Source organism: Schistocerca cancellata, chromosome 11, assembly GCF_023864275.1.
Source record: "Schistocerca cancellata isolate TAMUIC-IGC-003103 chromosome 11, iqSchCanc2.1, whole genome shotgun sequence".
Lineage (NCBI taxonomy): Eukaryota > Metazoa > Arthropoda > Insecta > Orthoptera > Acrididae > Schistocerca > Schistocerca cancellata.
In genome coordinates this window covers 84,176,226-84,200,774 of record NC_064636.1, presented here as the reverse complement: position 1 = coordinate 84,200,774, position 24,549 = coordinate 84,176,226, and the positions used below count along the sequence as shown (strand labels likewise).

Sequence of the window (24,549 nt, the reverse complement as noted above, 5' to 3'; positions counted from 1 at the left end):
CAATCAATAAATGGCATAAGTTTTAAATGGGTATAATGTTAAGATTTTTAGGTAGATAAATTACATCAAGAAAACAGTATGCACTTCTGATTAGTCAGAATATGTAAGAAAAATTGGGGGTTGTCTTATAGTTGGATGAATATGGTATGCTGATGTATTACTAATATGCAAATATCTAATGCATACAAGTGTTACAAGTTTTCAAAATATTAAAAGTTTAATTAAAGGAAGGCCATAAATAATATCCAAGTACCAAATATAACAAAGATTGCAGAAAATAATTTGTCCAAAGTGTAAGTTAATTAGCGTCTCAAGCACTGAGGAACAGGAAAATTCATCTCTGATGCTTTGGTAATGAATGTGTAAAAAATTCATCTCTGATTGACACTACAGTAGTACAAGTTTATATGCCAACTAGCTCTGCAGATGATGAAGGAATTCATTAAATGTACGACGAGATAAAAGAAATTATTCAGGTAGTGAAGGGAGACAAAAATTTAATAGTCATGGGTGACCGGAATTCGAGAGTAGGAAAAGGGAGAGAAGGAAACATAGTAGGTGAATATGGATTGGGGCTAAGAAATGAAAGAGGAAGCCGTCTGGTAGAATTTTGCACAGAGCATAACTTAATCATAGCTAAAACTTGGTTCAGGAATCATAAAAGAAGGTTGTATACACGGAATAATCCTGGAGATACTAGAAGGTATCAGATAGATTATATAATGGTAAGACAGAGATTTAGGAACCAGGTTTTAAATTGTAAGACATTTCCAGAGGCAGATGTGGACTCTGACCACAATCTATTGGTTATGAACTGTAGATTAAAACTGAAGAAACTGCAAAAAGCTGGGAATTTAAGGAGATGGGACCTGGATAAACTGAAAGAAACAGAGGTTGTACAGAGTTTCAGGGAGAGCATAAGGGAACAATTGACAGGAATGGGGGAAAGAAATACAGTAGAAGAAGAATGGGTAGCTTTGAGGAATGAAATAGTGAAGGCAGACGAGGGCTAGTAGATATCCTTGGGTAATGGAAGAGATACTGAATTTAATTGATGAAAGGAGAAAATACAAAAATGCAGCAAGTGAAGCAGGCAAAAAGGAATACAAACGTCTCAAAAATGAGATCGACTGGAAGTGCAAAATGGCTAAGCAGGGATGGTTAGAGGACAAATGGAAGGATGTAGAGGCTTATCTCACTAGGTGTAAGATAGATACTACCTACAGGACAATTAAAGACACCTTTGGAGAAAAGAGAACCACTTGTATGAATATCAAGAGCTCAGATGTAAACCCAGTTCTAAGCAAGGAGGGGAAAGCGGAAAGGTGGAAGGAGTATTTAGAAGGTCTATACAAGGGCGATGTACTTGAGAACAATATTATGGAAATGGAAGAGGATGTAGATGAAGATTAAATGGAAGATACGATACTGCGTGAAGAGTTTGACAGAGCACTGAAAGACCTGAGTTGAAACAAGGCCCCGGGAGTAGACATTCCATGAGAACTACTGATAGTCTTGGGAGAGCCAGCCCTGACAAAACTCTACCATCTGGTGAGCAAGATGTATGAGACAGGCGAAATACCCTAAGACTTCAAGAAGAATATAATAATTCCAATCCCAAAGAAAGCAGGTGTTAACAGATGTGAAAATTACCGAACTATCAGTTTAATAAGTCACAGCTGCAAAATACTAATGCGAACACTTTACAGATGAATGGAATAATTGGTAGAAGCCAACTTCGGAGAAGATCAGTTTGGATTCCGTAGAAATGTGGGAACACGTGAGGCAATACTGACCTTACGACTTATCTTAGAAGAAAGATTAAGGAAAGGCAAACCTATGTTTCTAGCATTTGTAGACTTAGAGAAAGCTTTTGACAATGTTGACTGGAATACTCTCTTTCAAATTCTTAAGGTGGCAGGGGTAAAATATAGGGAGCGAAAGGATACTGACAATTTGTACAGAAACCAGATGGCAGTTATAAGAGTCGAGGGACACGAAAGGGAAGCCGTGGTTAGGAAGGAAGTGAGACAGGGTTGTAGCCTCTCCCCGATGTTATTCAATCTGTATATTGCACAAGCAGTAAAGGAAACAAAACAAAACTTCGGAGTAGGTATTAAAATCCATGGAGAAGACATAAAAACTTTTAGTTTCGCTGATGACATTGTAATTCTGTCAGAGACAGCAAAGGACTTGGAAGAGCAGTTGAACGGAATGGACAGTGTCTTGAAAGGAGGATATAAGATGAACGGTGATGCTGAGTGAATTAGATTAGGAAAAGACACTTAAAGTAGTAAAGGAGTTTTGCTATTTGGGGAGCAAAATAACTGATGATGGTCGAAGTAGAGAGGATATAAAATGTAGACTGGCAATGGCAAGGAAAGCGTTTCCGAAGAAGAGAAATTTGTTAACATTGAGTAAAGATTTAAGTGTCAGGAAGTCGTTTCTGAAAGTATTTGTAGGGAGTGTAGCCATGTATGGAAGTGAAACATGGACAATAAATAGTTTGGACAAGAAGACAATAGAAACTTTCGAAATGTGGTGCTACAGAAGAATGCTGAAGATTAGATGGGTAGATCGCATAACTAATAAGGAGGTATTGCATAGGATTGGGGAGAAGAGGAGTTTGTGGCACAACTTGACTAGAAGAAGGGATTGGTTGGTAGGACATGTTCTGAGGCATCAAAGGATCACAAATTTAGTATTGGAGTGCAGCGCGCAGGTTAAAAATCGTAGAGGGAGACCAAGGGATGAATACACTAAGCAGATTCAGAAGGATGTAGGCTGCAGTAGGTACTGGGAGATGAAGAAGCTTGCACAGGATGGAGTAGCATGGAGGGCTGCATCAAACCAGTCTCAGGACTTAAGACCACAACAACAACCTATGCTGCTGAGCAAGTTATAGTAGTATGTCGATGTTAGTAACAAGTATTCCCTACAGGAACCTGTAACTATACAGATAAGAAACATAATGCAACTCTGTATTTACATAAGTAACTGCACAAAATATACTGTTCGCAATACACAACTACATGGTCACACAGCACGAGGCACAGAGGTAGCATGCAGCAGTTATCCTGAGGTGGTGAGGCTTGTACAGGACAGGCTAGCATGGAGAGATGTAGCAAACCAGTTTTACATCTACATCTACATCTACATCTACATCCATACTCCGCAAGCCACCTGACGGTGTGTGGCGGAGGGTACCTTGAGTACCTCTATCGGTTCTCCCTTCTATTCCAGTCTCGTATTGTTCGTGGAAAGAAGGATTGTCGGTATGCCTCTGGGTGGGCTCTAATCTCTCTGATTTTATCCTCATGGTCTCTTTGCGAGATATACGTAGGAGGGAGCAATATACTGCTTGACTCTTCGGTGAAGGTATGTACTCGAAACTTTGACAAAAGCCCCTACCAAGCTACTGAGCGTCTCTCCTGCAGAGTCTTCCACTGGAGTTTATCTATCATCTCCGTAACGCTTTCGCGATTACTAAATGATCCTGTAATGAAGCACGCTGCTCTCCGTTGGATCTTCTCTATATCTTCTATCAACCCTATCTGGTATGGATCCCACACTGCTGAGCAGAATTCAAGCAGTGGGCGAACAAGCGCACTGTAACCTACTTCCTTTGTTTTCGGATTGCATTTCCTTAGGATTCTTCCAATGAATCTCAGTCTGGCATCTGCTTTACCGACGATCAACATTATATGATCATTCCATTTTAAATCACTCCTAATGCGTACTCCCAGATAATTTATCGTATTAAGTGCTTCCAGTTGCTGACCTGCTATTTTGTAGCTAAATGATAAAGGATCTATCTTTCTGTGTATTCTCAGCACATTACACTTGTCTACATTGAGATTCAATTGCCATTCCCTGCACCATGCGTCAATTCGCTGCAGATCCTCCTGCATTTCAGTACAATTTTCCATTGTTACAACCTCTCGATACACCACAGCATCATCTGCAAAAAGCCTCAGTGAACTTCCGATGTCATCCACCAGGTTATTTATGTATATTGTGAATAGCAATGGTCCTACGACACTCCCCTGCGACACACCTGAAATCACTCTTACTTCGGAAGACTTCTCTCCATTGAGAATGACATGCTGCGTCCTGTTATCTAGGAACTCCTCAATCCAATCACACAATTGGTCTGATAGTCCATATGCTCTTAGTTTGTTCATTAAACGACTGTGGGGAACTGTATCGAACGCCTTGCGGAAGTCAAGAAACACGGCATCTACCTGTGAACCCGTGTCTATGGCCCTCTGAGTCTCGTGGACGAATAGTGCGAGCTGGGTTTCACATGACCGTCTTTTTCGAAACCCTTGCTGATTCCTACACAGTAGATTTCTGGTTTCCAGAAAAGTCATTATACTCGAACACAATACGTGTTCCAAAATTCTACAACTGATTGACATTAGAGATATAGGTCTATAGTTCTGCACATCTGTTCGATGTCCCTTCTTGAAAACGGGGATGACCTGTGCCCTTTTCCAATCCTTTGGAACGCTACGCTCTTCTAGAGACCTACGGTACACCGCTGCAAGAAAGGGGGCAAGTTCCTTCGCGTACTCTGTGTAAAATTGAACTGGTATCCCATCAGGTCCAGAGGCCTTTCCTCTTTTGAGTCATTTTAATTGTTTCTCAATCCCTCTGTCGTCTATTTCGATATCTACCATTTTGTCATCTGTGCGACACTCTAGAGAAGGAACTACAGTGCAATCTTCCTCTGTGAAACAACTTTGGAAAAAGACATTTAGTATTTCGGCCTTTAGTCTGTCATCCTCTGTTTCAGTACCATTTTGGTCACAGAGTGTCTGGACATTTTGTTTTGATCCACCTACCACTTTGACATAAGACCAAAATTTCTTAGGATTTTCTGCCAAGTCAGTACATAGAACTTTACTTTCGAATTCATTGAACGCCTCTCGCATAGCCCTCCTCACACTACATTTCGCTTCGCGTAATTTTTGTTTGTCTGCAAGGCTTTGGCTATGTTTATGTTTGCTGTGAAGTTCCCTTTGCTTCCGCAGCAGTTTTCTAACTCGGTTGTTGTACCACGGTGGCTCTTTTCCATCTCTTACGATCTTGCTTGGCACATACTCATCTAACGCATTATGTACGACAGTTTTGAACTTTGTCCACTGATCCTCAACACTATCTGTACTCGAGACAAAACTTTTGTGTTAAGCCGTCAGGCACTCTGTAATCTGCTTTTTGTCACTTTTGCTAAACAGAAAAATCTTCCTACCTTTTTTAATATTTCTATTTACGGCTGAAATCATCGATGCTGTAACCGCTTTATGATCGCTGATTCCCTGTTCTGCGTTAACGTTTTCAAATAGTTCGGGTCTGTTTGTCACCAGAAGGTCTAATATGTTATCACCACGAGTCGGTTCTCTGTTTAACTGCTCAAGGTAGTTTTCAGATAAAGCACTTAAAAAAATTTCACTGGATTCTTTGTCCCTGCCACCCGTTATGAACGTCTGAGTCTCCCAGTCTATATCCGGCAAATTAAAATCTCCTCCCAGAACTATAACATGGTGGGGAAATCTACTCGAAATATTTTCCAAATTATCCTTCAGGTGCTCAGCCACAACAGCTGCTGAGCCAGGGGGCCTACAGAGACATCCAATTACCATGTCTGAGCCTGCTTTAACCGTGACCTTCACCCAAATCATTTCACATTTCGGATCTCCGTCAATTTCCTTCGATACTATTGCACTTCTTATCGCTATAAACACGCCTCCCCCTTCACTGTCCAGCCTGTCTCTGCGGTATACATTCCAATCTGAGTTTAGGATTTCATTACTGTTTACGTCTGGTTTCAGCCAACTTTCTGTCCCTAGTACTATATGGGCGTTGTGACCGTTTATTAATGAGAGCAGTTCTGGGACCTTTCTGTAGACGCTCCTGCAGTTTACTATTAGCACATTAATATTGTTATTCCCTGTTGCATTTTGCCTACTCCTACCTTGCCGCGTCTCAGGAGGCGTCTTGTCGGGCCTAGGGAGGGGATTCTCTAACCTAAAAAAACCCCATGTGCACTCCACACGTACTCCGCTACCCTTGTAGCCGCTTCCGGCGTGTAGTGCACGCCTGACCTATTCAGGGGGACCCTACATTTCTCCACCCGATAGCGGAGGTCGAGAAATTTGCACCCCAGATCTCCGCAGAATCGTCTGAGCCTCTGGTTTAAGCCTTCCTCTCGGCTCCAAACCAGAGGACCGCGATTGGTTCTGGGAACGATACTACAAATAGTTAGCTCTGATTTCACCCTGTGAGCGAGGCTTTCCGCCTTCACGAATTCCCCCAACCGCCTGTACGAACTGAGGATGACCTCTGAACCCAGATGGCAGGAGTCATTGGTGCCGACATGAGCAACAATTTGCAGTCGGGTGCACCCAGTGCTCTCTATCGCCGCCGGTAGGGCCTCCTCCACATCTCGGATGAGACCCCCCGGCAAGCAGACAGAGTGAACACTGGCCTTCTTCCCTGACCTTCCCGCTATTTCCCTAAGGGGCTCCATCACCCGCCTAACGTTGGAGCTCCCAATAACTAATAAACCCCCCCCCCCGTGTGCCTGCTCGGACCGTGCTGAAGGAGCAGCCACTTGTCCACCCACAGGCAAAGCGGGCGATGCCACACGGCCAGCCTCCACATTGACCCTCCGCCTCGTGCGCCGCGAACGCCGCTGAACCCGCCAATCCCCTTGGGGAGAGGGTGGCCCAACTGCGCCCAGTACCCGCGTAGATGTCTCGACAGCAGGGACAGTGGGTGAAGCATGTAACACCTGGGGTGTACCTTGCAACGCACCAGACTCCCCACTGCCGCTACACTCCGAGGCAGCAACCTGAAGCCGGCTGACCGTGGCCATCAACACGCTCAGCTGTTGGCGAACAGTGGCCAGCTCCTCCTGCGTCCGTACACAGCAGTCACACATCCTATCCATCCTAAGGAATCAATTTACTGAAGAGAGTTAATCAACCTTTAACTAGACTGCTAATTCACTAAAGGCGGCTGTTTATTCACTAAACTGTGGTTGCTAGCCACTTCTTGTAGAAAACAGTGAAAACAGCACTACCTGACTAAAGGGACTCTCTCTGACTGTATTCAAAACAAACACGAAATCTATGGAACACTATTAATAGCACCTGACAATTAAAGCTTCCTAAAAGCAAATACACACGGAAGAAGAAGTGGCAAGTAAGAAAAATACAGTTAATGCTTAAATTAAGGTAGCTCGCTGCACAGCAGACGTGAAGCAGACGGCAGTTACGACGACTGAATACCAAAACAACAAACAATAACAACAACAAATATATATCTCTATATCTGTTCATTGTGGGAGCTGCTGACACCATTATTTTTTCAACCATTTGTGCAACTGTAACATCTGTATTGATACATCCAATACCAAACTATATACAACTTGACCTCAGAAAAAAATAGGAATCAATTGAATCAGAGAGAACTTACCAGCCGTTCTCCAAAACTGGATGGCTCACAATACGGCAGGAATTCATCGCAGAATGAATAGTCCTGTAACAAATGAGATTGTAGCAATGGTGATCAAAGGTCTTGCGTATTAGGAGTGAGTTAGTACAGTAATGTTCCTTTTGAACACAGTGTGTTACTTACAACAAATTTCACGTGGTAATAAATATACTGCAAAGTAGTAGTCAGAATGCTCGACTCCTTAAAGATGATCTTGGATGAACACCACATATTATTCTTACAGCACATTTGAGCAACAAAAACTTACTTTGTTAAAGATGACTCACCCCAAAACATTATTACCATTTGCTTACCACTCATTACATTTATCATTGGTATAATACCCCACTATGTGCAGAACTAAATATGTTATCTTTCCGAAACTGAGAGAGACACCATTTCCAGAAAACAATGTAATAACAATTTTTACAAAATTACTTACCATTTCTTCTGTTACTATATGTACTGTGTATGCCTGGATTGATTATGTTACAACTGTTGTCTGCAAAAAGAACCAATTCTGCTTGCTGAGTATTAGACAATCTTTTCTGAAGGTATCTGTCTGGAGCATAGCCTTATACAGAATCAAAATGTAGATGATAAGTGATCCAGACAAGAAGAGAATAGAGGCTTTTGAAAAGTGGTGTTATGGAAGAGGGCTGAAATCTAAGTATTCGTAACAAAGATCCCAAATTTACTTACCTCCAGGAAATCTGTCATGCTCATATTACACTTGGAAGCAGTGCTGGCTATGAAACGTATATTGAAAAGACAGTTCAGATACCATAGGAAAGAGTAGGGCTGGGGGTAGTTCACTGCAGCCAACAGAAAGGTTGTCTCCATCGGGCCCGATTTTGAGTATGACTGTAAAGTTATCGGGACATACACTCCTGGAAATGGAAAAAAGAACACATTGACACCGGTGTGTCAGACCCACCATACTTGCTCTGGACACTGAGAGAGGGCTGTACAAGCAATGATCACACGCACGGCACAGCGGACACACCAGGAACCGCAGTGTTGGCCGTCGAATGGCGCAAGCTGCGCAGCATTTGTGCACCGCCGCCGTCAGTGTCAGCCAGTTTGCCGTGGCATACGGAGCTCCATAGCAGTCTTTAACACTGGTAGCATGCCGCGACAGCGTGGACGTGAACCGTATGTGCAGTTGACGGACTTTGAGCGAGGGCGTATAGTGGGCATGCGGGAGCCCGGGTGGACGTACCGCCGAATTGCTCAACACGTGGGGCGTGAGGTCTCCACAGTACATCGATGTTGTCGCCAGTGGTCGGCGGAAGGTGCATGTGCCCGTCGACCTGGGACCGGACCGCAGCGACGCACGGATGCACGCCAAGACCGTAGGATCCTACGCAGTGCCGTAGGGGACCGCACTGCCACTTCCCAGCAAATTAGGGACACTGTTGCTCCTGGGGTATCGGCAAGGACCATTCGCAACCGTCTACATGAAGCTGGGCTACGGTCCCGCACACCGTTAGGCCGTCTTCCGCTCACGCCCCAACATCGTGCAGCCCACCTCCAGTGGTGTCGCGACAGGCGTGAATGGAGGGACAATTGGAGACCTGTCGTCTTCAGCGATGAGAGTCGCTTCTGCCTTGGTGCCAATGATGGTCGTATGCGTGTTTGGTGCCGTGCAGGTGAGCGCCACAATCAGGACTGCATACGACCGAGGCACACAGGGCCAACACCCGGCATCATGGTGTGGGGAGCGATCTCCTACACTGGCCGTACACCACTGGTGATCGTCGAGGGGACACTGAATAGTGCACGGTACATCCAAACCGTCATCGAACCCATCGTTCTACCATTCCTAGACCGGCAAGGGAACTTGCTGTTCCAACAGGACAATGCACGTCCACATGTATCCCGTGCCACCCAACGTGCTCTAGAAGGTGTAAGTCAACTACCCTGGCCAGCAAGATCTCCGGATCTGTCCCCCATTGAGCATGTTTGGGACTGGATGAAGCGTCGTCTCACGCGGTCTGCACGTCCAGCACGAACGCTGGTCCAACTGAGGCGCCAGGTGGAAATGGCATGGCAAGCCGTTCCACAGGACTACATCCAGCATCTCTACGATCGTCTCCATGGGAGAATAGCAGCCTGCATTGCTGCGAAAGGTGGATATACACTGTACTAGTGCCGACATTGTGCATACTCTGTTGCCTGTGTCTATGTGCCTGTGGTTCTGTCAGTGTGATCATGTGATGTATCTGACCCCAGGAATGTGTCAATAAAGTTTCCCCTTCCTGGGACAATGAATTCATGGTGTTCTTATTTCAATTTCCAGGAGTGTATATAAGAGGTCTAGGTGAAATCATGTAAATTGCTGGATTTTTTTACCAGCCACCCAATTTTGCTATGACAGTTTTGGAGTCATTCATAGGAAGTCTATGCTCAGTAGTGCAAAAATACCCAGACCATGCAATACTACTTAGCAGTGAACTTAACCTACAAAGTACAGATTGGGACACCTTCGGATTTGTTGCAGGGGATACATGTTTTCTGAAAACTGTCTGTGTACTTTCATTGCCAGCCTTTGTCCATTGCTTTGACTACCGTTTTGAATCTGGTATGTAATTATGGATCCAGGTTCCATCAACAGCCACAAATCCTTCAGATTGTGATCAAATGACACCGAACATTCTGTTGAAATGTAGTGCCAGATGCGCTTTTGGTCAACTGTGAGTAACACCAGCACCTCCCTCGCACACAGCTTGTTCACAGCCAATCACCTTGCAGAATACTGCGCACTTGGTCAGCTCAGACGCCTACAGTCTTAGCGAGCTCACAAATTTTTATTCTGTGGCCTTGCATGACATATTACAGATTTTGTCAGTGGTTTCCTTGGTGGTGACCTCAAGTGGAAGCCCGGAGCGTGCTTCATCTTCGATGCTTGTCTGACTATGTTCAAATTCATTAATCCAAATGCAAATGGTCTTCCATGATGATGCAGCGTCTGTGTGAACTTCATCCAATTCTGTTTTGATTTACGCTGCAGTCCAATTCTTCAAAAATGAAAATGTTTAATGACAACACACAACTCGGTTTTCTCCATTTTCAATCGCAGTGAACACACCGATCAATTCAGATGGTTGTCAACAATGAACTGTACACTGTACATTGTTGAAATTCTTTCCCAAGAAATAAGTGGGATTCTTAGCCACATATGTAATAGCTCTCTGAAGCAGGGTATGTTCCCTGATAGACTGAAGTATGCCATTGTTAAACCACTGCATAAAAAAGGGGATACGTCTGACATCAACAACTACCGCTCAATCTCTCTTCTGACTGCCTTATCCAAAATTTTTGAAAAAGTAATGTATTGTAGAGTAGCTTCACACCTTCGTAAAAATAAAGTTTTCATAAAATGTCAGTTTGGTTTCCAAAAGGGATTTTCAAAGGAAAATGCTATATATACTTTCACTAATGAAATATTAAATGCTCTGAGTAACTGGAAGTCACCCGTTGGGATTTTTTGTTATCTATCAAAGGCTTTTGATTCTGTAAATCATGGAATACTTCTAGATAAGCTCAAGTACTGTGGTATGAATGGGACAGTGCTCCAATGGTTTAAATCATACCTAACTGGAAGAGTGCAGAAAGTTGAAATAAGCAGTTCACATAATATGCAAAAAACTGGTGATTTCTCAAACTGGGGAACAATCAAGAATGGGGTGCCGCACGGTTCGGTCTTGGGTCCTCTGCTATTCTTAATATATATTAATGACTTGCCATTCTGTATTCACGAAGATGCAAAGCTGGTACTTTTTGCCGATGATACAAGTGTGGCTGTCACACCCAACAGACAAGAATTAACTGATGAAATTGTAAACAATGTTTTCAGAAAATCATTAAGTGGTTCTCTGCAAATGGACTCTCATTAAACTTTGACAAAACACAGTATACACAGTTCCACACAGTAAATGGAATGACACCATTGATAAATATAGACATTGGTCAGAATATTCAAAATTTCTAGGTGTATGCATTGATGAAGGGTTGAACTGGAAAAAACACACTGAGGATCTGCTGAAACGTTTGAGTTCAGCTACTTATGCTATTAGGGTCATTGCAAACTTTGGCGATATACATCTGAGTAAATTAGCTTACCATGCCTATTTTCATTCTCTGCTTTCCTATGGCATCATATTCTGGGGTAACTCATCATTGAGTAAAAGAGTGTTCATTGCACAAAAGCGAGTAATCAGAATAATTGCTGGAGCTCATCCAAGATCATCCTGCAGACACTTATTTAAAGAGCTAGAGATCTTCACTGTAGCCTCACAATATATATATTCACTTATGAAATTTGTTATTAACAATCCGAACGAATTTGAAAGTACTAGCAGTGTACATGGCTACAACACTAGGAGAAAGGATGATCTTCACTACTCAAAGGTTAAATCTAACTTTGGCTCAGAAGGGGGTAAATTATGCTGCCACAAAAGTCTTTGGTCACTTACCTAATAGCATCAAAAGTCTGACAGATAGTCACACAGCATTTAAAAGGAAATTAAAAGAATTTCTTAATGGCAATTCCTTCTACTCATTAGGTGAATTTTTGGATATAATAAGTGAGTAATTTCCCCAATCCCCCCCCAAAAAAAAGAAAATTAAAAATATTAAGTGTCATGTAATATTTTGTGTAATGTAATATCTTGTATGGACACCTTCTATTAACAAGTACTAAACTAAAACAGTCCTTGGAATAATCAGACTTAACAATCATGAAGGAGCAACAAAGATGTTCCATTCTTTCACGGAAATTTAAGAGTGTTATCAAACCACCTTCGTAGCCATTCTGTTGGAACACAGTTCTTTGGTGGCATAGTTTGCCAGGCAGCCTGCTGACATCTGAGACCACATATATACTATGTGCGAGAGTGTAAGACACTGCTGTGTTGTGCAGCTCGTGACCTGCAGCTCCCAGCAGAGGGGGAAGATGTCAAATAGTCATGTCGATGAAACAGTGAATAATTTGCACAATATTATACAGCAGCAAACCCAAGAAGTGTATTTGCAACAGATAGTCGGGAAAGCCTGAAAAGTCACATCAGGGTGTACTGTAAATATTTAGTACAAATGTATCTGAAATACAAATGCCTCCTGAAACATTTCTCCTTATACAGGCCTACTGAGCCCTCCCCCCCAAATTAATTTGGCTAATATTTATCTCATACCGACAGCTGGGGAATATGGCCCATGCATGATGGGGAACTGTACAATTTTTCTGCTGATGTGAGATGACACATAACACCGCAATACAAGCCAGCACCAATATGGGCCAAGACAGGCCTAGATGGATACGTAAAGCAGGACACATACCTTCACCTCACCTCAAAGATCACCTGACCTCAATCACCTAGATCAGTGTTTCTGAAAGTTTCTGGGAGTCTACTAAATTTCTGCCCTGAAGCCAGTTAGCCATTATGGAATGGAACATCACATCCCAAGCATAATTCGTTCCAGAATCTTACTCTTAATGCAAAACACTCGTTAAGTGAAACAATTTATCCCATATAAATTAATGGGAAACACGGTAATACATTCCATGCAGAAAATTACTTAAGTTTTATCTTATTCATGCCATTTATTTAAAGATATGCATATAATAGAGGGAAACATTCCACGTTGGAAAAATATATCTAAAAACAAAGATGATGTGACTTACCAAACGAAAGTGCTGGCAGGTCGATAGACACACAAACAAACACAAACATACACACAAAATTCAAGCTTTCGCAACCAACGGTTGCTTCATCAGGAAAGAGGGAAGGAGAGGGAAAGACAAAAGGATGTGGGTTTTGAGGGAGAGGGTAAGGAGTCATTCCAATCCCGGGAGCGGAAAGACTTATAGGGGGGAAAAAAGGACAGGTATACACTCGCACACACACCCATATCCAACCGCACATACACAGACACAAGCAGCCATTTGTAAAGGAAAAGAGTTTCGGCAGAGATGTCAGTCGAGGCAGAAGTACAGATGCAAAGACGTTGTTGAAAGACAGGTGAGGTATGAGCAGTGGCAACTTGAAATTAGCGGAGGTTGAGGCCTGGCGGATAACGAGAAGAGAGGATATACTGAAGGGCAAGTTCCCATCTCCGGAGTTCTGACAGGTTGGTGTTAGTGGGAAGTATCCAGATAACCCGGACGGTGTAACACTGTGCCGAGATGTGCTGGCCGTGCACCAAGGCATGTTTAGCCACAGGGTGACCCTCATTACTGACAAACACTGTCTGCCTGTGTCCATTCATGCGAATGTACAGTTTGTTGCTGGTCATTCCCACATAGAAAGCTTCACAGTGTAGGCAGGTCAGTTGGTAAATCACGTGGGTGCTTTCACACGTGGCTCTGCCTTTGATCGTGTACACCTTCCGGGTTACAGGACTGGAGTAGGTGGTGGTGGGAGGGTGCACGGGACATGTTTTACACCGGGGGCGGTTACAAGGGTAGGAGCCGAGGGTAGGGAACAAATGTCTGCTTGTGTCTGTGTATGTGCGGTTGGATATGGGGGTGTGTGTGCGAGTGTATACCTGTCCTTTTTTCCCCCTAAGGTAAGTCTTTCCGCTCCCGGGATTGGAATGACTCCTTACCCTCTCCCTTAAAACCCACATCCTTTTGTCTTTCCCTCTTCTTCCCTCTTTCCTGATGAAGCAACCGTTGGTTGCGAAAGCTTGAATTTTGTGTGTATGTTTGTGTTTGTTTGTGTGTCTATCGACCTGCCAGCGCTTTCGTTTGGCAAGTCACATCATCTTCGTTTTTAGATACATTTATTTAAAGAAAATTATATTACACACTTTATTACTCACAATGCATAACTAACTCTTTTTTACTAGGAAGCTGTCTATAGTCATTTCTTTTTGCCGATGCTTCCTACAACCTGGAGAAAATGCAACACAGCACTAGTGTCAAATAAATTTGTAGCGTGCATAGCCATTGCTTTATTGGGGTGATGATTTTCAATGTACGATGCAACCAATTTCCACGCTTTCAGCATTTCTCTTATTGCGCCAGAAGATTGCTGCTTTGTTGTCACCTCCTCCTCCACTGAAGAGCTCCTCTCCACAACTTCCTGCTGTAAAACACACTGCAATTTCATAAGCTCTTTGGTGGTCATTTTCCTGTCTGTGGTCTTCCACAAGTTCTTCGATACCATTGTTATCGTTCCAAACAAAGACACAATCTCATTGACTACAGGCTCTGCAGGTGCTGACTCAAATGCCTCAGAGTTACATCCGACAACAAACTCCGGCCGAAGCTTCTTCCAAGCAGGAGTGAGAGTTCTCTTGGTAAACCCCTCCCAAGCCTTTTCGATCATCTTGACGCAGGCGATGATGTTGAAGTGACATTTTCAAAACTCTCTGAGAGTGAGATTTGTAGCTTCAGTCAACTCAAAGCAATGCTCTAAGAGTGCTCTAGTGTAGAGCTTCTTGAAGTTAGAAATAATCTGCTGGTCCATAGGCTGGAGTAACAGAGGCAGAAATTGGATGTTGGTGAATTGAAATTCTTTAAGGAAGTGGTCTGGTAGGACTGGAGAATGTTCTCATTAATAGGGTCACCTTGCAACTGCCTTCATTTACCCTTACAAGGACCTACCTTTCGGCATCATCCAGAATACGAAACAGTTATTTAGATACTCTTGTCACCTCCTTTGAAGCGTCTATCTCCTTAATCTTGTCCTCGTTCTTGAGGCTAGCGTAATTAGATGATGTAAACCGATTGTATGTGCATGCTAAATCAGCAATGCTCACACCACATTCACATATCTCTGACTTTACGTTTTATTTCAGAGGTCATTATCTTTCTCTTATGGTTGTCTTCTTTTAGCTTTGTCTTCAGGAGCACTTTTACAAAGGTTTTAATGTTCGTGCAAAAAAAAAAAAAAAAAAAAAAAAAAAAAAACCACAATGTGAAACAGAAGTTTGGAAAAATATGTGATCATAAGATGCACTAAGATGATAGCGGAAACAGAGCTAAACCCACACTGAAGCACATACTAAAGACATTGTTCATGCCATTGCCAACAATGAAAAGCGTTCATACTACTAAACGTCTTCCCCTGCATGCGAATAGCTGGTGACAACACACTTGGGTTGCCACTTGGGTCCCAGTTTCGAATTAAGAAAATGAGCATCCCATAAATTGCTTTCGGGTTACCAGTTTAGCCCCGGATTTGTTGGTTGGTTGGTTTGGGGGATGAAAGGGACCAGACTGCCCGGCTTTGTGATCCCAAATAAATACTCTCATACCGTCTATTTCTTCCCAAATTCTGGCATGGATTTGTATTTTAATTGTCACTGTTAAGCAAAATAATGATTTGTGTTTCACTGTTGCACCTGCCAGCGTCTATCCGGGGCTTCTTTCTATTATTAACTCTTGCCTTTGGATTCAGTTCAATTAAGACATTGCAGCTACACAGTTCTATGTCCAAGGCTTATTATTCTTAGTTCACATTTGCGTGTGTGATTAGTGAGCTCTAAATGTCAAAATGAAAGTGTTCCTTTCAAGACAAATGGTCTTTCACCAAATGAGGAAGACATAACCTTGAAGTGGAATGTGGAATATGTAAGTTATATGTTCCCATTTCACATGGAGGAAGGGTAGATATTAGGTCGGCAGCCAAAAGCATCAATCAAACATGTACTCTGTACTCTGCTAGCACTTAAAAGAAAGACAGAGAGAGAGAGAGAGAGAGATCTTTTTTATTTCAAAGTTATCAAAACAGACCCAATCAGTAGCAGCAGCTGAATTAGGAATGAGTTATCATACCGTTAAACCTCAAGTCTTTGAAATCTGTAGACTGTACTTCTAGATTTCTGGAAAGCTTTTGACACCGTTACTTACAAGTGACTTCTAATAAAGCTGCTGCCTATGGGGTATTGTCTTAGTTGTGCGACTGGATTCGTGATTTCCTGTCAGGAAGGTCGCAGTTCATAGTAATAGATGGCAAATCTTCGAGTAAAACTGAAGTGATATCAGGTGTTCCCCATGGAAGCGTCCTTGGACCTCTGCTGTTCCTGATCTATACTGTATAAATGACCTGGGTGACAATCTTAGCAGTTCTCTTAGGTTGTTCGCAGATGATGTAATTTACCGTCTAGTAAGGTCATCCGAAAACCATATCAGTTGCAAAGCGATTTAGAAAAGATTGCTGTATGGTGTGGCAGGTGGCAGTTGACGCTAAATAACGAAAAGTGTGAGGTGATCCACACGAGTTCCAAAAGAAATCCGTTGGAATTCGATTACTCGATAAATAGTACAATTCTCAAGGTTTTTTTGTTTTTGGTTTTAGGGCGCAAAACTTCTATGGTCATTAGCGCCCAAATTCTCAAGGCTGTCAATTCCACTAAGTACCTGGGTGTTAAAATTACGAACAACTTCAGTTGGAAAGACCACATAGATAATATTGTGGGGAAGGCGAGCCAAAGGTTGCTTTTCATTGGCAGGACATTTGGAAGATGCAACAAGTCCACTAAAGAGACAGCTTACACTACACTCATTTGTCCTCTGTTAGAATATTGCTGCACGGTCTGGGATCCTTACCAGGTGGGACTGACAGAGGACATCGAAAGGGTGCAAAAAAGGGCAGCTCATTTTGTATTATCATGTAATAGCGGAGAGAGTGTGGCGGATATGGTACGTGAGTTGGAACAGAAGTAATTAAAGCAAAGACATTTTTCGTCGCGGCGAGATCTATTTACGAAATTTCAGTCACCAACTTTCTCTTCCGAATGTGAAAAAATTTTGCTGAGCCAAACCTACATAGGTAGGAATGATCATCAAAATAAAATAAGAGAAATCAGAGTTCGAACAGAAAGGTTTAGGTGTTCGTTTTTCCCGCGCGCTGTTCGGGAGTGGAATGGTAGAGAGATGGTATGATTGTGGTTCGATGAACCCTCTGCCAAGCACTTAAATGTGAATTGCAGAGTAATCATGTAGATGTAGATGTAGGCTAAGCTCCAGTCTTTTTAGCGATTCTGTCACAGCAAAGAGTGTTGTGGTGTCACCGCCAGACACCACACTTGCTAGGTGGTAGCTTTAAATCGGCCGCGGTCCATTAGTACATGTCGGACCCGCGTGTCGCCACTGTCAGTACTTGCAGACCTAGCGCCACCACATGGCAGGTCTAGAATGACGGACTAGCACTCGCCCCAGTTGTACGGACGACATTGCTAGCGACTACACTGACGAAGCATCGCTCATTAGCCGAGCAGATAGTTAGAATAGCCTTCAGCTAAGTCCATGGCTACGACCTAGCAAGGCGCCATTAGCCTTACATAGCAATTGATAATTATCGTCTAAAGCATGTCTCAACAAGAACGATGTATACCAAAAGGATGCAATAAAGTTAAGTATCCGAGGAACTGCATATTTTTCTCTATAGCATTCATTGAGCGTCCTGTTTCAGACTTAACGATATTCTGGGTGAGCTTATAGCGTGCATATCGGCCCCCGCAAAATAACACTGTGTCGGCACTTCTGTCGACACATCAAGTGTGACATTGGGCAGAGCCAAAACAAGAGCACTTTTGAAAGCAGTTTTGGCACCCGACACTATCAAACAAATATGTGATGCCCTTTCACTGGCCAGCTATTATTCAACAGCTACAGATGCGAGTAATCATAAGGCTGAAAAAATATCTCCATTAATTATTCAATATTTTAGACCTCATAATGGTAACATCGAGTATAGATTTAAGCGTCAGGAAGTCATTTCTGAAAGTATTTGTATGGAGTGTAGCCATGTATGGAAGTGAAACATGGACGGTAAATAGTTTGGACAAGAAGAGAATAGAAGCTTTCGAAATGTGGTGCTACAGAAGAATGCTGAAGATTAGATGGGTAGATCACATAACTAATGAGGAAGTATTGAATAGGATTGGGGAGAAGAGAAGTTTGTGGCACAACTTGACCAGAAGAAGGGATCGGTTGGTAGGACATGTTCTGAGGCATCAAGGGATCACTAATTTAGTATTGGAGGGCAGCGTGGAGGGTAAAAATCGTAGGGGGAGACCAAGAGATGAATACACTAAGCAGATTCAGAAGGATGTAGGTTGCAGCAGGCACTGGGAGATGAAGAAGCTTGCACAGGATAGAGTAGCATGGAGAGCTGCATCAAACCAGTCTCAGGACTGAAGACCACAACAACAACAACAACAACAACAATGGTATTCTGAAATTGCTTAAATTAGTTTCGCTGCCAAGTGAAACCGCCTCCACAATAAGTAAGTACTGCATTACTGCATTAGAAGAAAATAAAATTGATAAGAGCAAATTTTGCAGTGACAATGCTAACAATTTTGGAGTGCAACGAGCAGGTACAAACAATGTATTTGCTACACTGAAAAGTGAAGTAAATGAAAATCTTTTCGGAGTTGACTGCCCTACTCACATACTACACGATGCTGCTAAGACAGCCGCTGATGTGATGAGTGTTGATGTAGAAACCTTTATAATTAAACTTTTCAATTACTTCCCCATGTACACAGTACAAACGGAGCGTCTAAAGGAGTTTTGTGAGCTTGTGGACAAAGAGTATCATGCATTGTTGTTACGTACAAAAACAAGGTGGTTATCTTTGTTTGTTGCTGTAGAGAGAGTACTGAAGTTATATGATGCTCTTAAATCATTCTTCCTCTTAGAAGAAAAGACACTTAAATTTCTGACAACCCTATTCCAGAACCTGTTAATGGAGGCATATCTGAGGTTCCTGCTAGTCAGTTGAGCGCATTTCACAGACAAATACTTACTTTTGAAAAAGCAGACAGCAGTGTTATAGAACTAGCTGTGATTTTGGGAAATACTAGTAGAATCATAAAACGTTGTAAAGTGACATCTCTCTTGCAGAACAGTGAAGTTGCATGAACTAGTGAAATTCAAAAATTTCATGTTGATGTAGAATAGTTTTATGAAATGTGCACAGCTTATTTAGAAAAATGGTCAACAAATCTCAGGGAGTTTTCCATTTTTAAATGGATATTGCTGGACGCAGCACCTGAGTGGAGCAATGTGGAAAGGACAATAACATTTGTACAAGGTACAGGACTGTCAGTAGATGATAGTTTATTGTTTGAGCAGTTTTCTTTACTCAAGCAGGTCACTGACTCAGAAATCAACAAAAACAGCAATAACTGGGCTAGTAAATCATGTCAGGAGAAATGGACCTATTTCTTTCGACAGATTGGAAAAACAGCATTCTCAGTTGCTGAATCTATGTGAATTCGTCTTCAGTATTCCAGGCCATAATGCAAATGTGGAACGAGTATTTTCTCTCATGAATGTGCAATATACTGAGGAACAAACAGATTACAAGTATCAATGGTCGAAGCAATAATTAAATGTTTTTAATTATTACATGAGTTGCTCTAAGTTTTATGAATACATCATATAGCAGAAATATCTTCTCTCCAAAGCTCAGAGTTCAGATAAATATGAGGTGTAGGATAACAAATTATGTGATCTTCGCACTTCACCATACAGTGTTTCAGCAGACAATTTAGTATCTCATATTAATATTTCAAAATAAGAAATTCTTGTGTTACCAGTATTAATACTGTAAAATGTTATTACCATTTGAATGCCCTCCCTTGAGTACTATTAAATAAATTACAGTATAAAGTGTTCATTTATTTATTTATTTTAATAAATCAATTGAATACAGCAGTAATTTGCACAAACATTTCACTTTTTTTAACGTTAAGAAAAGTGTCCAGAAATGTCCCGGTTTATGATTCACAAATTGTGGCCATTTTTAGTTAATTTTAGAGAAACCTCCCGGTTTGCTAGCAACAAATTCGGACAACCCTATATCACATTAAATCGTTGTCACTCGTTATGAGAAAACACCTCTCATTAAGCAAGTCTTTTTTTACAATTTGTTTTGCTCACTACGCAAATTGCGAGTTATGGGAGGTGTTCGCTAAGCGACTTTCCACTGTACAGGGCTACTTAGGACTACTTCAAGTGAGTGAAATACCTTCTCTGTTGGGGCACTTTTTCAAAAACCATTGTACATTAGCTGCACAACATCTCAAAATTTCATGGATTTCATCTCCCAAGTTTTCCAGTTTTTTGACAGGCCTAATGGTTCGAGTGAAACCGTTAGCACCACGAGTAAAGTGTACACAATGCTTCATAAACAGAGAAACTTTGGCAGTGAGAAAAATGCCTGAGGATTTGAAATGTCTTCTGGATGAAGTTACAAAACACGTTAATTTCATAAAATCACATTCTCTTATTTCTTATCTTTTCACAGTTTAATGTGAAGAAATTAGCAGTGAACACACTCAACTTTTCTTACATACTGACACCCTTCTTTGAGCTGCATAATGAAGTGTGTTTGCTATTTTTAGACAAGCAACATTTATTACAAAACACTTGTAGGACACTTAAGAGCATTATCCACAAGTTTTTGAGGATATTTCCCTGTCCCACAACCTGGTAATTGTTGGACTAAAAATCCTTTCACTAATGTAGAAATTGATGAGATACAGGGTATGAATATCTCTGACACAAGACAAAAGACAAGAACAGCTATTGGAACCGTCCTGCCATACTTCACGGAAAAACATTTTAAAAAATGAACTTTGTAGCTTTTGGTTGCATGTGTGTTACGTGTATGAAGAGCTGTCTAAAATGGCATTGCAACATTTTTGAATTTCCCTACCACTTACTTATGTAAGCAGACATTTTCTGCTCTTTGCAGTAATAAAACCTCAAAGCGAAATCGTCTTCATGTGGAGTTGGACTTAAGATTGATGGCGACACAACTTGTCCCAGATTTCAATGGAAATAACAAAAAATGCAATGGAAACTGCATGTACGAATATCAACAACGGAGGAAAAGACAAATTGCTATTTGCCATAACGAAGACAGGTTGAGTCGCAGACAGGCATAATTAAAAGACACTTACACAAAGCTTTCAGCCACAGCCTTCATCAGCAAAAGAGAAAGCACACCACTCATAAATGCAAGCAAGCACACCTCACACAATTCTCTACAGTAGCTAGCACTCTATCTTCTCTTACATTGTTGTTACTTATTGGGTTATTTTCTTGATCTTTTTCTTATCAGTGATAACTTGTTGTGACTCGCCGATCATTCAAAGTGCCGCCAAGCAATTACGCGCGTCCTCTACGTGCGGCGCTGTCTGCCAGCCATGCAGCAGCTGCGCCACCTAAGCGGCCAGCCGAGCAGCGGCCGCTAGACTGGGACTCAGTGCTTATTCGAATGCTAACGAGTACACATGTCAACTTACTCTGAGACTTGTATGTGTTGTTGTGTCGTTCCGAAATATATGTGTTAAACTTGAAGTTCTAACAATTGGCGACGAGGATGGGATTTTCCTTTTCACCGTTGACTCACAGGGTTCCATGGCTACTGTCGAGCAACTCTTGCAAAATCTCCTTGAACAGCAAACGCTTCTAACAGCGGCGATTCGCGATTTCATCGCGGCGTCAAATGCGGTGCGTTTCTCGTCGTTGGCTATACCTCCTTTTCCTCCTTACGACGAGACGGCGGAAGACTGGTCTGATTATGAAAAACGTTTTCGACAGCACTTCTTGGCATTTCATGTCACGGACGAACAACCATGTAAGTCTCTGTTCCTTTCCTGGATTTCACCTCAAACGTATCGGTTGTTGTCACAATTGGCTCCTTTGAAGGATCCTGCGTCTTTGTCCTTCGCTGAAATGTGCTCACTTCTGTCTGTCTATTTTCAAAAGCAAACGCATGTGGTAGCCACTCGTGTTGCCTTTTATCGTTGTCAAAAACAACCAAATCAATCCTATCGCGCTTGGGCTGCTGAACTTCATGGCCTCAGTCGAAAGTGTCAATTTGTTACTGACGTTCACAAAGAATCCTATGCCGATTCCATGGTACGGGATGCTATTATCCGGTCGGCGCCCGACAAAGAAGTTCGGCAACGTGCCCTTCAGTTGGCGAATCCGACTCTAGATGAAGTTCTCTCCATTGTGCAGTCTTTTGAAATTTCTCGCGTCGCTGGGGCGCAAATAGAAGCGTGGGGTGATGTCGGGGAAATACAACCTCTGTGCGCTGTTGACGACGCGTACGGCACGTCCCTGCCGGCCGACGTGGCTGCAGTGCGCTCCCACGCGCAGCCTCGGCCTAGCCGTAAACAACCCACTAAGAAACTGCAGCAAAACCCCTGGCAACTTCCTTCATGTCCGCGGTGTTTTACGAAACATTCACGCGAGGATAGTCCCCAACGTTGGGCTGTGTGTCACAATTGCAAAAAGAAAGGTCATGTGTCTTCCGTTTGTAAATCCAACCGCATACATGATGTTCATGAACATGACGCTGATTCTGATTCTGTGTTGTCTGTCAATTGCACTTCTTCCCTTTCAGGGAAGTTATTCCTCACTGTCCAAATCCTTGGTCGAGATGTTCGCATGCAAGTGGATACCGGTTCTGCTGCCACTATCATTAATTCTCAGACGTATCTTCAGCTGGGTTCTCCACTCCTGTCCCCTGTCACTCGGCAATTACGGACATATAATAAACAGAAGATTTCTCTCTTGGGACAGTTTAATGCTGAGGTATCTTACAAATCCGTCGTTCGCACTGTTCCCGTATTTGTGGTCGACCAGAGCAATGCAGAAAATCTTTTTGGTTTCAATGCCTTTCGCGTTTTTGGGTTCTCCATAGATGACTCTGTCAATATTGTCTCTGACGCTATTCCTTATGCTCAACTGGATTCCTTGTCGATGACATTTTCGTCCCTTTTTTCTCCTGGGTTAGGCCGTGCAAACGACTTTGAAGCTCATATCACGCTCAAACCCACTGCTCGGCCTAAGTTTTTTCGGGCTCAGCCCATTCCTGTGGCCCTTCGTGATCGGGTAAAACGGGAGTTGGATCGTCTCACTGGGTCAGGGGTCTTGCTTCCTGTCACTTCCAGTGAGTGGTCCTCTCCTGTCGTTGTAGTTGCTAAGCCAAATGGTGATATTCGTCTGTGGCGATTTCAAAGCCACTGTAAATGCTCAATGCCTCATCGACACTTACCCTATGCCCCGTCCTGAAGAACTGTTCACTAAACTTGCTGGAGGCCAGTATTTTTCTAAAATTGACCTGTCAGAAGCTTATCATCAACTTCCTCTCGATGCTGCTTCCCGGCAGTTTCTGGTCCTTAACACGCCTTTCGGCCTCTATCAATACCAACGCTTGCCATTCGGGGTTGCTAGCGCCCCTGCTCTCTTTCAGCAATTCTTGGAACAATTATTGCTCCCTATCCCTGGGTGTATAAATTGTATGGACAACATTGTTGTCACTGGCTCCACCACTGAAGAACATCTTCAAAATCTCCGCACATTTTTTCGTGTCTTACAGACTGCCGATCTTAAGTGTAATCTTCAGAAATCACAATTTTTTCAGGCATCTATCACGTACTTGGGGTTTCAAATCTCTCGGGATGGTATTCGTCCGCTTCAACAGACTGTCGCTGCGATCGATGCCCTTCCTCGCCCTACATCAGTTAAGGAACTGCAGGCCTTCTTGGGGAAAATAGCATACTATCACAAGTTTTTACCGTCTGCGGCTTCGGTGGCTCAGCCGTTGCATCGCCTGTTGCATAAAAACGTGCCTTTTCACTGGTCCGCGTCATGTGAAGCGGCTTTCCAGAAATTAAAGACTATGCTGAAACAGGCCCCGTGCCTGGCTACTTATCGACCTGGCCAACATCTTGTTCTTACCACGGACGCCTCTCAATACGGAGTCGGTGCAGTCCTTGCGCACTGTTTTTCTGACGGTTCGGAACAACCCATTGCTTATGCCTCCAAAACGCTCACGGATGCCCAACAAAAGTATTCTCAAATTGAGAAAGAAGCTTTGGCCATCATTTATGCTCTTCATAAGTTTGGTGTTTTTCTCTATGGCTCAAAATTTCATCTTGTTACGGATCACAAACCACTTGTTTCCTTGTTTCATCCATCAACGTCACTTCCCGACAAGGCTGCACACCGCCTCCAGCGTTGGGCTCTTTACTTGTCCCGTTTCAATTATGAGATTCATTTCCGGC

The 24,549-nt window shown here is 42.7% G+C and overlaps 1 protein-coding gene across 1 annotated transcript in view; it reads right to left on the bottom strand.

Annotated features, from left to right (window-relative positions):
* Positions 1-24,549, bottom strand: part of LOC126108238 (zinc finger protein 664-like) — a 201,600-nt gene that overhangs the window by 113,799 nt on the left and 63,252 nt on the right. The window contains exon 3 of the mRNA XM_049913468.1: positions 7,483-7,545. Within this exon, the coding sequence (XP_049769425.1) occupies positions 7,483-7,545 (63 nt within the window). The remainder of the gene's footprint in view (positions 1-7,482; positions 7,546-24,549) is intronic.